Source organism: Crocodylus porosus, unplaced genomic scaffold (genome assembly GCF_001723895.1).
Source record: "Crocodylus porosus isolate Cpor-Errol unplaced genomic scaffold, CroPor_comp1, whole genome shotgun sequence".
NCBI lineage: Eukaryota > Metazoa > Chordata > Crocodylia > Crocodylidae > Crocodylus > Crocodylus porosus.
Window position 1 is genome coordinate 1812171 of NW_017728918.1, and position 14772 is coordinate 1826942.

General features: G+C 42.1%; 1 protein-coding gene across 1 annotated transcript in view; it reads left to right on the top strand.

Moving 5' to 3' along the window:
* ADGRF5 (adhesion G protein-coupled receptor F5) overlaps nucleotides 1-13606 on the top strand; it is a 153609-nt gene extending 140003 nt beyond the window's left edge. The window contains exons 14-20 of the mRNA XM_019538098.1: nucleotides 616-806; nucleotides 3349-3528; nucleotides 4070-5443; nucleotides 5977-6018; nucleotides 6118-6177; nucleotides 9310-9394; nucleotides 10799-13606. Of these exons, the coding sequence (XP_019393643.1) occupies nucleotides 616-806; nucleotides 3349-3528; nucleotides 4070-5443; nucleotides 5977-6018; nucleotides 6118-6177; nucleotides 9310-9394; nucleotides 10799-10878 (2012 nt within the window). The 3' untranslated portion in view covers nucleotides 10879-13606. The remainder of the gene's footprint in view (nucleotides 1-615; nucleotides 807-3348; nucleotides 3529-4069; nucleotides 5444-5976; nucleotides 6019-6117; nucleotides 6178-9309; nucleotides 9395-10798) is intronic.
* The last annotated feature ends 1166 nt before the right edge of the window (nucleotides 13607-14772 follow it).

Here is a 14772-nt window from a genome sequence, read left to right on the forward strand (position 1 = left end):
CTTTTTACCCCCTCGTCCAAATCACTGATGAAGATGTTGAACAGTGCGGGCCCGAGGACCGAGCCCTGCGGGACCCCACTGCCCACGTCCCTCCAGGTTGAGAAGGACCTGTCCACTACCACCCTCTGGGTGCGGCCCTCCAGCCAGTTGGAGGATACATGCATCTCTGATTTTTTCCTAGAAGCTACAGCAATGAGATTTTGAGATGCTTTTGAGCAGATTCCCAAAGCTTATATCCTTTAGAGGGTTCTGATTAAGATGGTCTTAAATAAGAATCCTAGATCCAAACAGCTCTCAACTTTGGGGGGTTTATACCCATAAGATACTGAAAATCTTGTTTTTCTTCTCTGTCATGCCATGCATTTCCTGTGACCTCTAGATAACTCAGGTCTCTGTGTCTCAGTTTTCCATCATTATAGTGGAAATAAAAATACCTTCCTGTCCTATAGAAGAGTTTCCAACTTTCATTCATTAGTGTCTGTGAGCCTTTTATATGTAGAGCTATGGGAATATATGTATATATTTGGAGACTCTCCTTGTGAAAAATGATCCCAAATAAGGAAAATATGAGTAAGATGGTGAATTCCATTTCTTTTCACTCTTTTCTCAATATAGACAAGACTAAAGTATCTTGCTCAGACAGCATTGGCATTGGAGAGGAAGGAGCCACAATAATAAAACCTTGTGCGGTTTTAAAAAATACCACGAGAGGAAATATAATTTATGAGTGTCGTGGCGGGAACTGGACCGTGGCTAGAAACAACTGCATATCTGAAGCAATAAACACATTGCTTACTGCTGCTGAGGTACCAGCTTTATATCTTTTCTTAATGCTTAGTTTTAATAATGATGATGTTTTCGGGGGGGGGAGAAGGTTCTGTGGTTCAAGCAATTTAAGTATTTAAAATATATAAAATATTAGGAAAATGCAAACGGTCAATTAAAATGTTTTTTTAAATGGTCATAGGCCCTCCATCCTCTGGCCTAGAACTAAGAGCGCTATAGAATAAGAGAGAATATTTTGATGCAGTGTTTCTCAGCTCATGGGTCTTGACCCTTTATTGATTATGAACGTCAACAGAAAGAATGAGTGCTGAAAGATTTATTACAGTCTAAAGAAAGGAAAATCTTTCTTCCCCCCCTCCCTCCCCCATGCACACTCTTAGGGCCAGTTTCTATTCCATGTATTAGGCACTCAAACATGATTGTACTCCATCCTGCTGAAGTCACTGACAAAAGTGCATGCATGTATAAGTACCTTGCCATCACTTGAGCCTTAGGACTAAATCACTGAAATGCACTGAGGTGCAGGAGGACTCATGCGCTTTTTGCACCAATTGTTTCCCAGGATCTTTGGTAGTGTGGAATAGGATCTAGGCCCACTTAGGCATATAATGTGTGGAATAGGATCTGGCCTTGACACTTTAAGGCAGCAATGTTCAACCTCTCTGCCCTAACAGGCTGGGGGGATGGAGTGGAGCCAGTGCAAAGTCCAGATCCTATGTTCAGGGTCAGCATGTAGGGTTGGTCCATGGGCACAATGTGTCATGTCATGTGACCCCATACACCAGCCCAATCCTGCACACCAGATCTGGACATGGAAAGATCATAGGCCGGTGTGATCTGATGTGCGGGGCCATGCCATTCAGACTGCAGGGCTTCCTCTGGGTCTGGAAACTTGGTGGCAGTGGGGTGGTGGCAACACTGATTGTTGTGGCTCTGTGAGCAATTAGCATTGCTAACTGTTCACCTGCTGCCAAATTTCTGGACCCTTGAGGAGCCCCAGAGGCCAGGTAGCATGGCTCTGTAGGCCATAAGTTGCACACCACCGCTTTAAAGTCAAGTATGAGAGACTGAAGAGTGAAAAGGACTTCCCAGATCATGGAGTTCAAGCCCCTGAAAACATGTAAAAGACTATATTGTGCCATAAGAGCAGGGGAAACAGTACCATGAAGAGCCACCAGCCCAGCTTCTCAAAAAAAGACACATAATACAAGCTCATCATTGTTACTGTGGGTATGTATTTACCCTTGTATGTGTAAGAATCTCACCCTTTTTTGATTTTACAGAAGAAGTCACCATTGGGAAAAGGGTGAGATGCTGGGATACCATAGCAAATCAGACTGAGCTTACTTGCATTGTGACATACAGTGTGGCTGTAGTGACAAAGAGAGCTATTCTTTTATTATCCATTGCTCGGTACAATAGGGGTGCACAGCATTATAAGAAGCATCATGGGCAGATCTAGGATTTTGAAAAGTGGGGTGTAGATTGTGTGATGCCTCATCACATATAACACAACACATTTTTCTCCAATTAAAAAGAAACGAGAACCTTTACAAATAAGCTAAGGGCCCAGGGCTGTGTTATTCAGTTTAAGATTGAAGCAAAAACAAATGCAACTTTATTGGAATGTGCATTACTTTGCTATATTATATACTATATATAAAAAACACAACAAACTATGCAAAAAAGAATCAAAAGATGTCATTTCATTAATCTTGTAGAATTAAATGTACATCTCCTTTTCAGATTTATAAAACAAAATCTAGCTGTATTGAGCATCTTGACCGTGCATCCAGCGTTCACTTGAAGTTATTTCCACACCTGAATTAATGTTTCCATTCTGTGTTAATGTGTTTAGCTAGAGTTAAAAACAGTCTGCAGGACAGTGAAAAAGGAGTTGCATCACTGGGAGCAGCTAACACACTGCAGAATTGCAGATGGAAGGATAGTTTGATTACTGGAATATCAAGACCATTAAAAAGAAGAGAGGGTCCTTAACATACCTGTGGTATGAAGAGTTTAGAAGGAATCAGGTGGATTACAATGAGCCATGAAGTCAATTGACTCTATCACTGCTGCCTGAATTGAAATGCTGCTGTAACTACTAGGCAGTTGCTTTTAAACTTTGAGTGGAGCAAGTACCAAAGCAGTTGCACCACTTTACGCTCTTCCCTCCTCCCAGATCTGCCCCCGAGAAACTTGAACAGGGCTACACAAAAGACTCTGAGATTCTGTGCTGGCTACCCCCTGACATGGAATAATTCCCACAGTATAATATACTCCTCACACTTATGTCTTAGATGGGATGCTAACATAACTGACCCTAATTTTAGTTTTGGTGCATCTGCCCTTTTGGATCTCCAAATTCCCTTGGGTACAGGAGCAATGATCCTACTACCACCTCCCATACCTTCCTGTCTAGAAACAAAGTGCAGTTCCTCTGTTCTTTCTCCCTGAGACTAAAGGAAGTCCATGTCTTTCACTAGGTCCTTGATGTGCACCTCGGCTGAGCACCCCGATCGCACTGCCTACACATAACAGAGTCTTTGTCTTCCATTCTAGGCTTTAGTGTCTAGTCCTCAGCGAAAAGAAAAGCTACCTGAATATCTGGAGAATCTCGCAAAAGGTGTAACGAAGGAACAACAAGAAATAAATACGTCTCCTCCAGACCTGGGGGCAGTTGTCACCATGCTGGATTTGGTTTCAAGCATCTCAGTAGAGGCAAATCTGTCCACAGTGGAGGTAAACTGCGGCTAAATCTTGTAGAAGTTGGCTGATCCTTTGGCCTCTGGGTCAAAGTAGAATTTTTGTTATTTGATTAGCCAGCACCCAAATTGCAGGGAAATTGAAGGAGCCAAAGGGTGGGTAATAGGAAATGGACAAAGATAAGGATGGTGCTGGTTGTTAGTAATAAGCTGAGCAAAAAAGAGTGGCAGGAGTCAACAAGAGACTCACTGATTTAAGTGGGGTACGTAGGTCAGGTGGTTACAAGATGGGGAGATCAGGGTCAAAGATACTGGAGCTAAAAGCCAGGACGATAGTTAGGAGAAAGGAAAAAGTATAGCAGTATCACAGAGGAAAAGGGGAGAAAACCTGGTTTGGTTGACACCAACTTCGAAAATGAAACAACTCAGGGGAAATATCAATATCTAGGAGTTTAATACGGACTAGACAAAAGAAGAAGATAGGTGAGAATGGTACCCACGTATTGTTACTGGCAATAACAATGACTGTATACGTCCTGTAGGATTTTACTAAGATCATCCATCTTTCTTTATTACAGAACTTCCTAACTACAGTAAACATCATCGTTAATACCTCCACAATAAATTCCTGGAACGAACTGAACAGGCAGGAAACAAATAAGAGTTCTCTGTTATTGGAATCAGTGGAGAGATTTTCCCAGAACCTCCAACCAGTCAATAATACTATCCCCCGTATTAGAAACACCAACCTGCAGTTAGAAGGTATAGTTATCCTTGGAGACCACAAGTCACAATATGAAAAGAACTTCACCTTCTCAGGTCCATCAGACCTCAGTGGTAATGTACTAATTAAAGAAGCACAAATCCAGAACATACAACCAAATACAACTATCATCAGTGTGGCTTACTCAACCCTTGGACAAATTTTGCCCCGTGACAATAAGACCAATGAGTCTGTGAATGGCCTAGTGATGACGACAACAGTGGGCAGAAACAAATCCCAGGGCATTGAGATTATTCTGACATTTTCAAAAAGTAATGTCTCTCTGATTGATCCCAAGTGTGTCTTTTGGAACTTCACATCAAGAGAATGGGACAACACGGGCTGTACACCTGAGAATCATGAGCAGAAGGTCACGTGCAACTGCAGTCACCTGACCTCATTTTCAATTCTGATGTCACCCAATGTCCCAGTGTCCATTGGAGGAAAAGCACTAGATTATATTACCTACACAGGTTTGAGCATTTCCATACTGAGCCTTTTGGCCTGTATTTTAATTGAATTCCTGGTATGGAAATTTGTGACAAAAAACAGAACTTCTTACATGCGCCACATCTGTATGTTAAACATAGCCACTTCCCTTCTGATTGCAGACATCTGGTTCATTGTTGCAGCCTCCCTCCATGACAAGGTGGAGAAAATGAAGGACGTCTGCGTAGCCGTCACATTTTTCATCCATCTGTTTTACCTCTGTGTCTTTTTCTGGATGCTTGTTCTGGGCCTCATGCTTTTTTACCGTCTGGTCTTCATTTTACATGACACAAGCAAGACCACCCAGAAAGTGGTAGCTTTCTCATTGGGCTACGGGTGCCCTATTATCATATCAGTCATCACCATTGCTGTCACACATCCATATGGTTCTTACAGAAGAAAGGATGCCTGTTGGCTCAACTGGGAGACAAGTAAAGCTCTTTTTGCCTTCGTCATACCTGCACTGATCATTGTGGCTGTGAATTTAATTATTGCCATTGTAGTCATAGGGAAAATCCTGAGGCCAGCTGTTGGTGACAAGCCAAGCAAGCAGGAGAGGAGCTCCTTCATTCAAGTTGGGAAAAGTATTGGCGTCCTGACACCCCTGTTAGGCCTTACCTGGGGGTTTGGACTTGCAACTGTTTTTGAAGACAGCTCAGTGGTGTTCCACGTACTATTCACAGTTTTGAATGCTTTGCAAGTGAGTATTGAAGCTGATTCTTTTTCTTCTTCATTTCACTTCTATTGCATTTATTTTTCTATGACCAAAAATGTTTTGCCTTATTGTGACTGTATCAGGCTAACCCTACATGAACACCCATGGCAAGTATGGCAATTAATTTGGTAGCAACATTGAGCAAATGTTCAAGATTCACGACAGGAAATTGAACTAGCCATCTTCTACTGCAATAACCAGGAACAATGGGGCTCTTTGAGGATGTGATGGCAGCCATAATTGGAAAATTCCTTGTCTCTATTGGTTTCTGTCATTTCTGTGACATGGATGATGGTGACAATGATTATTTATATTACAGTAATGCCTAGGGACTTCAGACAAGGCCTGCTGTCTCTTGTTTTAGAAGCTGTATAGGCACATATGATGAGGAAGTCAGTTTCTGCCTTAAAAATTTGCTATCTAAATAAGCAATATAGACAGTGTATGAGGAGATATAGTGTAGTACAGTTAAATAGGAGATGCATGCATGTATTTAATATAATTCTCATGTTTCATAGGGTTTATTCATTTTGCTCTTTGGAACTGTCTGGGACAAGAAGGTAAGAATTTGAATAACTCCTTATACCCAAGGCAAATATATGATTGTTATTTTAACCAAATACACAAAGTAATTGATTGACTTTATTTGATAAATACAGGTACGAGAAGGCTTGGTGAACAAGTATCCATCAACCAAATGGAGTTCGCAACAGACAAAGGTTAAATCTTCTCTTTAACAATAAATTTTGTAGTTATTGTTTTAACTCTGCACTAATCTATATGCATTTCTAAAGAAACATAATTTTTATCTTATTTACTAGAACATGGCAAATTATTTTTCAATATTCTTAAATTTTTACTTACAGTTTCTCAAAACCAGAGAAAAAAGAGTTCTGAGGAAAAAAATATTTTCCTTTAAAAACTGAGTTCAACATTTTGTTGAAAATTCTTAAACTTAAAATTTTGTTCAGTTTTTTTTTTTAATTAAGGAAAAATCAGTCTGATCTCATCTTTACATACAGACTTCCACAGAAACAAATGGAGAATCTGAGTCTGGGTGAATGCTCATCAACTCAGGAAACAACAGAACTTGTGCTCAACCTGTAACTACTGGGGTTTAGAAGGAGAATTCCCATCCAGGCAGGTTATCACATAAGAGGTTTCTACACTTTCCTCTAACCAGCTGGTACTGGCAGTCAGAAAAAGGATAACAATGACCCATAAGTCTGATGTAGTATGTTAATTGTTGTGGTTCTGCTATTTGTAAGTGTTTTAAAACCATAGAAAAATAGTCAAATAAGAGACAATGGATTTTGTGCATGCAAAAATGAATTGTGTCTATCAAGAGTCATGATAGACAACAGCTACAGTTGGGAAAACCTGCCAACTATGAGAGCAGCCTCATTAGAGGCCAAGGATGAAATAGCCTTTCACTGTACGAGCTAGGACATCCAGGTCAATGTTTAAGACCATTAAAGGATTCTGACACCTAATGTGGAAGTGACACATTATCTAAGCACAAGTGACCACAATTGCAGGGCCAAAAGTGATGCTCAGATACCTTGCCATGGAGGCACCTAAACTCTACCAGTGCTGTACGTAGATGCTTTACATTTCAGTAGGCACCATAGAGCTGTGTCTATGTCTAGGCCTAGAATTGCCCCAGTCTTGGCATAGCTGAGGAGCTCAGCACCCTACTCCTCATCAAGCCCAGTCTGGGATCCAGAAATGAGGCGTTCCCTTAGCTATGGCCCCTGCAGACCTGATCTGGTTCTCAGAGCACACCTATCATGTACCCCAATGGAAAAATGCACCTGCAGTGGCTTTCAAAAACATGGAGGAGGTGAAGGTGACTTCCTAAAGCATGGAACACCTGCTCAGGAGGCAGAAAAGGTGGTTCATGGCAATGGTCAACATGAGGATGTTTAAACCCATGTCTCTCACCCGGATTCCACTCAAGAAGCTGGTGCCTAAGAGTTAGGTATAGCAACTAACTAGTGGGTTATTGAACATAGCCCTTTGTCAGGGCAACAAGAAGAAATCTGTGCTATCCCTACCAGTGCTGTACTCAGTGCTACAGGTTTATGGAAAACATCTTCTCAACTACCTGACGCCTTTCACCACATTCCACTTACTCCACAAGTTTCGTAGAGGGTCTATCGGTTTCCTGTTGAGCTGGGAACATTTTCTAACTATTTCCTTAAATGCCTTTCTTCCTCATTTGCCTGATGCTGCCCTGCAGCTGCTGGTTGTGTGGCTGTTCTGTTTGGGGGTAAACAGTATTACATCTGAAGCCAATTTAATAAGTCAGTCCAACTTAGAACAGTTACCTCGAGCTACAATTCTACAAGCCACCAATATTGATATGGCAACACCTTTTCAGTCAGATTACCCTCCTGTATCAAAAATAAGCCGTTTCTCTTTAAAAATCATTAGGGTTTGGGACCTGATTCTGCGCATCTAATTTGGGTACAGTCCCATTGGCCCAAATCCTGAGAACCTTGAACTCTCATTGACATCTGGCAGCTGCCCCTTTTGAGATCTCGGCCCATTTCAATGGGAACGTTGCCTGAGAAAGAGGGAAGAAAAGAAGTAGAATGACCATGCTTCGACCGTTGACTTAAAAACAAATCATTTATATTCAGCTTCTTCCTTTATCACCTTAAGAATCTGTATTTGGAAGCTAGTGAATTGCATTATTTAACTCCCAGTGCTACAGCCTCAGGAATCCAGATGAGGAAAGTCCTGCAGAATTTAACGGAGAATGAGGACTTCTCAAAGGAATGCAGAAAATTCATTCTGTTTATAAGGTTTTGCAATAACCTCTGTGAACTGAAACAATCTCTATCGAAATGGATTGTTTTCCATCACTGTAGACTTCTCCAGTATTCCACAAAGGAAATTTCCTTCATTTCCAGCACTATAGATACACTTCAACCCTATTACCACACCATGAAATTCTCTCCCATCCCCTCTGACAATTACCAACTTTTTTATAGGTTGCTTTCCCCTGGCCTCTGTTGCGGGGGGGAATCTTGCATGCTTGTAATTCTTTCTGACCCAAAGAGGATCTGAATTGCACTGCCGTGCTAATGGGAATTCTGAGCTCAGACACCAGAAGGCCGTTCCCCCGGCAGGACAGGTCCTGGAGTCTAACCTATTTTTCATATGCCCCATTGAAAGGGAGGTTGCTTGTCTCTAAATCCTGTATGAGTCATTTGAAGTTATATCTGTGTGCTGCATTTCACATCCACTGCAATCATCACTATAAATGTACCTGGGGCTGGCTTGGAAGGTGCCCAACAAATGGCAGAGTTGCAGCCCTAATGAATGTTTAAGCCTAAAACACGATTCAGTCAAAAAAGAGCAAGCTGCAAACACAGAGAGAAGAACAATTCCAATCCATATCTTATGCCAATAGGTTGATCTGGACTAGATGCCACCTTGGAGCCACCCACATACTGCCCTCTCCCACCATTGAAAAGCCTGTTTTTTTTAGGGCACTTCCCAAGTGAATAGAGACTGCTCAGTCAGTATGAGAAGAGAGGATTTTAGAGTCAATGTGCCAGCTGTTGGAGCATCTGCTCAAGCTGCTCAGAGGTATAATATTAGCCATCTCCCTTGCTTCAGTCCATGACTCCATCTTTCTAGCCTAGCCAATGCTTCAATAGAAGAGGGAGTAGTGCCCAAAATGAAGCCCCCTTTATCTAATTTGCCCCATGCCTCCATTCATAGGTACATCACTCTCTCACATGCACCACTGAACGGCATTTTATTCAAGCAATTTCTTTTAAAGTATGGTTGTTGAAAATGTCTCTGACTTTTAACTAAAATCGGCTTCCGCTTTACAGTCAGTGTCCCTGGGAACCTCCACACCAGTGTTCTCCATGAAGTGTCCCTTGTCAAAACGATTAAACAACTTACGTGGCAAAACAGGTAAGTGACAATGGCTGTACTTCCCAGCACATATGGCAAAGAGGGTGGAGGAGACAATCCTAACTCTTAGCATCTGATGTAGGGGTTGGTTCTAATCCTTAGGGCCTGCCTAGCCGTCTGTATAGGGTGGTGAGCAGACTTGCACAACAGTGTAGACCCTGGACAGAGTTTGATCTACTACAACCAGAGCTCCTTGCAGCCTGGGGGATGCTGCTGCTAAGGCATTGGTTCTGGCTGCTGCAGCTGGGGCGTGGATCCCCTGCACACTGGCTGCAGCAGCCCTATGCTATGGGCTCTGTGGGGGCTGCCGGTTTGGTGCCCTCTCTAAACCAGCACCAGGGCATGGTGCCCCACTCACGTCCCCCTAGATGCACTACTGGACTTACAACAGTATCACTGAGAGCTGGAGTAGGTTTACAATGCTGTTTTTCATACCCTGGTAGATTAGTTTTATTAACAACTCAGTAATCTCATGGCATAGCGCTCAGAGTGCACCATCTTGGGATGAAGTCTGAGTTGTTACTTGAGGATGGCTCTTGTTGCCTGAGACAGGCATTCCTCTCAGGCTGGCCTTTCAGGTGATACTTGAACACCTATTCCTCTAAATTAGACTAAGACCACCTTGGTTCCTAGATCATTTTAGCCAACTATCACCAAGAAGCAATAGGGGAGGCTTAGCCTGAGCATAGGAAATACTCCTTGTTAATTAATCTAAATTAAAAATTGTCTTTTTTTTAGCCACATACTGGGACAAAGCTTAGTCCAGGAATCTGTTCCTGCAGACAATAAGGTTGCCTCAGTGTACAACTGAGAACAGAATTTGGTCTGTATTTTTTTTAAGTCAGGGCATGTTTTTTTTTTTCAAACAAAATACTTAAAAATGATGCTTCTGTCTTCATGTTTAGACAACTCAATCAGTGGCCTGATTTTCTGAAGAGTTATGTTTCCAGAAACTTCAGGTTTTTTCTGTGAGAGCTGTTGGGTACCTACCAGACTGAAAATCATGTCACTTGCCTACATGCCTAGGTAGCCATAGATTTTAAAGCCAGAAGGCCTTTGTGTCATCTGGACTTACTTAACTATGAATGTGGATTACTCTGGCCTTGGCCTTAGTTTGCAGAGCAAAATTTTAGTTAATGTCCAGAACTCAGAGTAGGAATCAGGTGTCACCTTCCTTCAGCCAGTTTAAGCTTTCATTGGCAGTATTCATGTATCAGTTCCCCATGTAGTGATGTTATGATCTATGGTATTGCCACAGGCCAGAGACAAGTTGCTTGTTAGAGGATCTCCCAAGTCATCTAGATGGCTAGATGGGCAGGTGTCACAGTCTCCATCTTCTAAGATTAGCAAGTCCAGTGCTCTGCTGTCTGCATGTCCAATTCATTTTGCATTTTTTGCCCCCAGGAAAATACGAAATTTCATCCACAGAAACAACGAGCTTTTCTACTGAAAACACTTCCTTGGCCAATTCTTTCTTTCACTGATGTGCTTTAAATGGCAACCTGAGTATCTGTAAAGGGACTCGGGTCCTCTTGGCCAAGCTGAGAACCAAAATGAAACCTATCTGTGAATCGTAGAGAAGCAGACTGTTTCACACAGACCGTGTTGCTTGGTGCATTCTTTAAGAAGCATCTTTCTGTCTAACATGTCAGCCGTGCAATTCTTCAGGAGACCAACAATCGGAGAAATAATTTAAAAATATTACAACTCTACTGGGGTCCAAACCTGTAAGTATCTGAGAGCCCTCAGCCTTCCTTATGGTCGGTGAAGAGGTGCTCTATGCAGTATTGACCCGTGCGACTATGTACACAAGACTATAACACTGTGTGCACAAGACTTCATGTGGTTTTAATAATTTCTCTTTGCTTAGCTGCCTGAATGACTCCAAATGCATGCCTGTAAACACAAATGCTTCATTGCCCTGTAAAAGGGCCTGACGGTTTTTATAGCCCAGCTCATCTTGGAACCACTGGTTGAAATCCCAAACATTTCAGCTCAATGGACTTGCCCCACTACTCACTTCAATTGACGGGTCGATTGAGTACTGTAATGGTTCCTCCATGGAAATCTCCCTTATAAAACTAATCTGGTTTTAATTGTTTTGAAAAGCCTGAAACCTTCTGTGGTGCTTCAGTGAGAAGACGACAACTTATGTTAAGAGACATTTGACTTCTGTCTTTTACCCCAGTGGCAACTTCATTTCCCTGCACTGTGTATGGAGACAGTTCCATGTTGTACGTCTTTGTGCTTGGGTCTTTCATTGACAAGGAGAGCAGTCCCAAAGTCAGGAGCCTTGCAAAATCAGTCTCAACCAGGAGAGCATGCCGAGTGCCCACAGGATGAAAGAAGCTATTGAAATTATTGCTTTAATTTTGAACTAGCGTGCTTTGTTTTAATTTTTTTTTGCAACCACTGAAGATTCGAATGATTTAAGCACAGGCCTGCAAAATAGCCATTGCCAAAAGCTGAAATGTTTGCAATAGAAGGAACACTTCACATCTGACGGAAGGAGGTTCACAAGTTTCATCCAGTTCTAGGTTTGAGGTCAAGTTCAACACCGTTCTTAACTGGGGCAATTCCATTTGGCCCACATGAATACAAGGCGGATTTGATCTTGTGCTGCGCTGTGGGATGAACCGGAAGAGAAAACTGAGGCTGGATGGAGAAGGTTCGGTTACCGAAGTGTGTGTGATTGTTACTGAAGACAAACAAAAAGGGGCATCAAGTGAATTATTCATGCATGCAACAACTTCTTTTTATACTTATGATGTAGACCTAGTCCACTGCTTATAGATTAAGAATTGACTCCTTTTCTTTCAGATATAGAGCCTGTCTTTCTAAAACATCCATCCATTTCTTCCACCTGAAATAGTCCCTAATAGTCAATCCTAATAGTCCCATTTCTTCTAATCTGTTCAATAAATCTTTTGTGAACTATTGACTTGAAGCACAATTATAGTTTCATGCAACTAGAAGGTATTCACTCAGAGTGAGCTAGTAGATCGATTTATGCTCAATAACATGTGAGTTCCTGTGCATAGTATAAGCAACTGTCGATTCTCTGGATCGTGGTGTGCACATAAGAGGTCTAGCCAGGTGCCTGATAGAGTCCTGTGACCATCATACCAAGACCTTCAACATTTATGCCTAGGGAAGAGTATGGAGGAGTTAGAGGCTGTCCAAGTCCTACCATCCCCCTTTAGACCATTGAGATGTAACCAAAAGGCCAGACCAAACCCAGACATTCAGTGCCTCAATGATTGTAACTTCTGCCAGAGAACAACAAAAAAGGATGGCTGCTAATTGCCTGATGCCTCAGTGAGGATGCGTTTCGGTCTGGGTGATGTCCCTTAACATTTCTCCAACCAACTTGTCTGTGCATAGTGTAGTTCCATTATATTTTATATTGTTCAACCACATTGCTTCAGCCTGAGATCGCATTAGCTCTCAAAAGCTAGGCAAACTAGGGCCTGATGAACATTTAGGTGAGGGATGGCAAAGCTCAACTGAATGTGTTTCAGCTGACAACATTAAGTAGGAGGCTCTCAGTATTGAATGGAAAGGGGCACTGTGCAGCTGGAGTTAATGACTTTGGAATAATATGTAAACTGTTCTACAAATATTCATAATATTCACAATTAGTGTCATAAAAAAGCCTCTGGCATTTTATGGAAAAAATATCTTGTGCCCTGACCAAAAAATCAACCCAAGTTAAACATGTCCTCCACAAAGTATTGCCCATTGGAGATTCAGCTAGAAATGGTTTCTTGGCTGACGACTGTTATTTATTGTGCGTCTCTGTTCCCTCCACCTAGTGCCTGAATCAAAGGTGCTGCATTGTACACTGTGAAAAATACATTGTGGAAAAGTGATACTGCTGAGCTCAATTTAACACGGGATGAACAAAAAGTTTGCTTACTGATTTATGATCTGGGATCATCAGATAGGAAGAACAGCAGCAGAGATCAATAGTAAATCAGGGCTTGCTTCTTTCTTACAAAGTAATGTTATTCTTCCCTTTGTAGGATAATACCTACTGGACTTTACAGGTAAAAGCACTTTATTTTTGTACTATGTTTTTCTCTCTAATATACACTTTACATTTTAAAAGTACAGGTAAAAGAAGAAACACCTGCTTAATTGTGTAGATGTAGATATATATGTATACGTTATGATAATGCTTGTTAATAAACTCTACTTGCATAGAGCTCACAGGGCCTGGGCGTGTGTCCTTATTTAATGTAAGGATTACTGCTGTCACGAAAGCATTCATTGCAGGTTTGTACCTCAGGCATAAGCTAGAGGTTATTACTTGCTGAGGGACCTGATTTAATTCCTGTAATCTCTCATGAAGCTGTTTGGCTATTGGGACCATGTTCAATCTTCTACAGCATCAGTGATTAATGACTGATGTCTGCATATACAGGAGGATGTGCACACCACTAAAGCATAAGAATCGCTGTGTCCGAGATGTGTTTTCCTTGCTGATAGTTTGGGAACATGGAGGATTGAGTTTGCTCAGCAAGGTTTTCTCTAGAGATGGACTAAAAAGAAGTGTTTGGATATGAATTAGCGGTCGGGTCAGATTGATCCTAAGGCTGAGTCAGGGCTGCAGTTCAGGTTCAACAGCACAGAAAGTTCACAAGATGCTGCCTTCTCCAACATAAACTGGGGAAAAAAATGGATCCTTCTGATTTTGGTGCTGACTTGAAATAAGAATTGCAGGGAGGTCAAGTGTGACCTGTCTTCTCAGGATACTTGGACCTGACGCTCTGATTGTGTCTCGCATCCCGTTTCTCAAAGAAAGACGACTAAGCAAAAGGCAGAGGTTATGGCTCGAGTCTTTTAATTTCTCCCTGTGGTTGGACTGCACACTGCAGTGCAGGCAGAGAGGGCAGTGACAGTTAGATGGATGAACACCTTAGCGGGAACCTGGCACAGCTCAGGAGCCGATGCACAGGATCCCTCCCAGCCTGCGCTTCTCAGCAGTGGTTTCCTAGTGCCACCTTGTAGAAAAGTTGAACCAAAGACAGAGACGTGTTAAACAATTCCTGTTGTCTCCTCAAGGGAGCTCAGCACCGTTGGAAATGTGATCTCCAATGGTTCTGAGCATGTGAAAGTCTGACCCAATGGTGATGCATCGGAGCATTTGATGAAAGGGACTTGTGTTTCTATGAACTGGTGGAAGCAGCAATAGCTAGGGTGGGACTAAGGCCAGGAAGCTGATAAGCAGACTTCAGCGAGGAGCCCACCTCCCTGAGCTACTTGCTGTAGCTTGTCCAATCGACACTGGTCTATCGGAGCCCTATAATTCATCCAGGCCCCTAGACTTTGTCAACAGTTAAAGCATTTGATGTAGCTTATCTTATCTCAGCTAC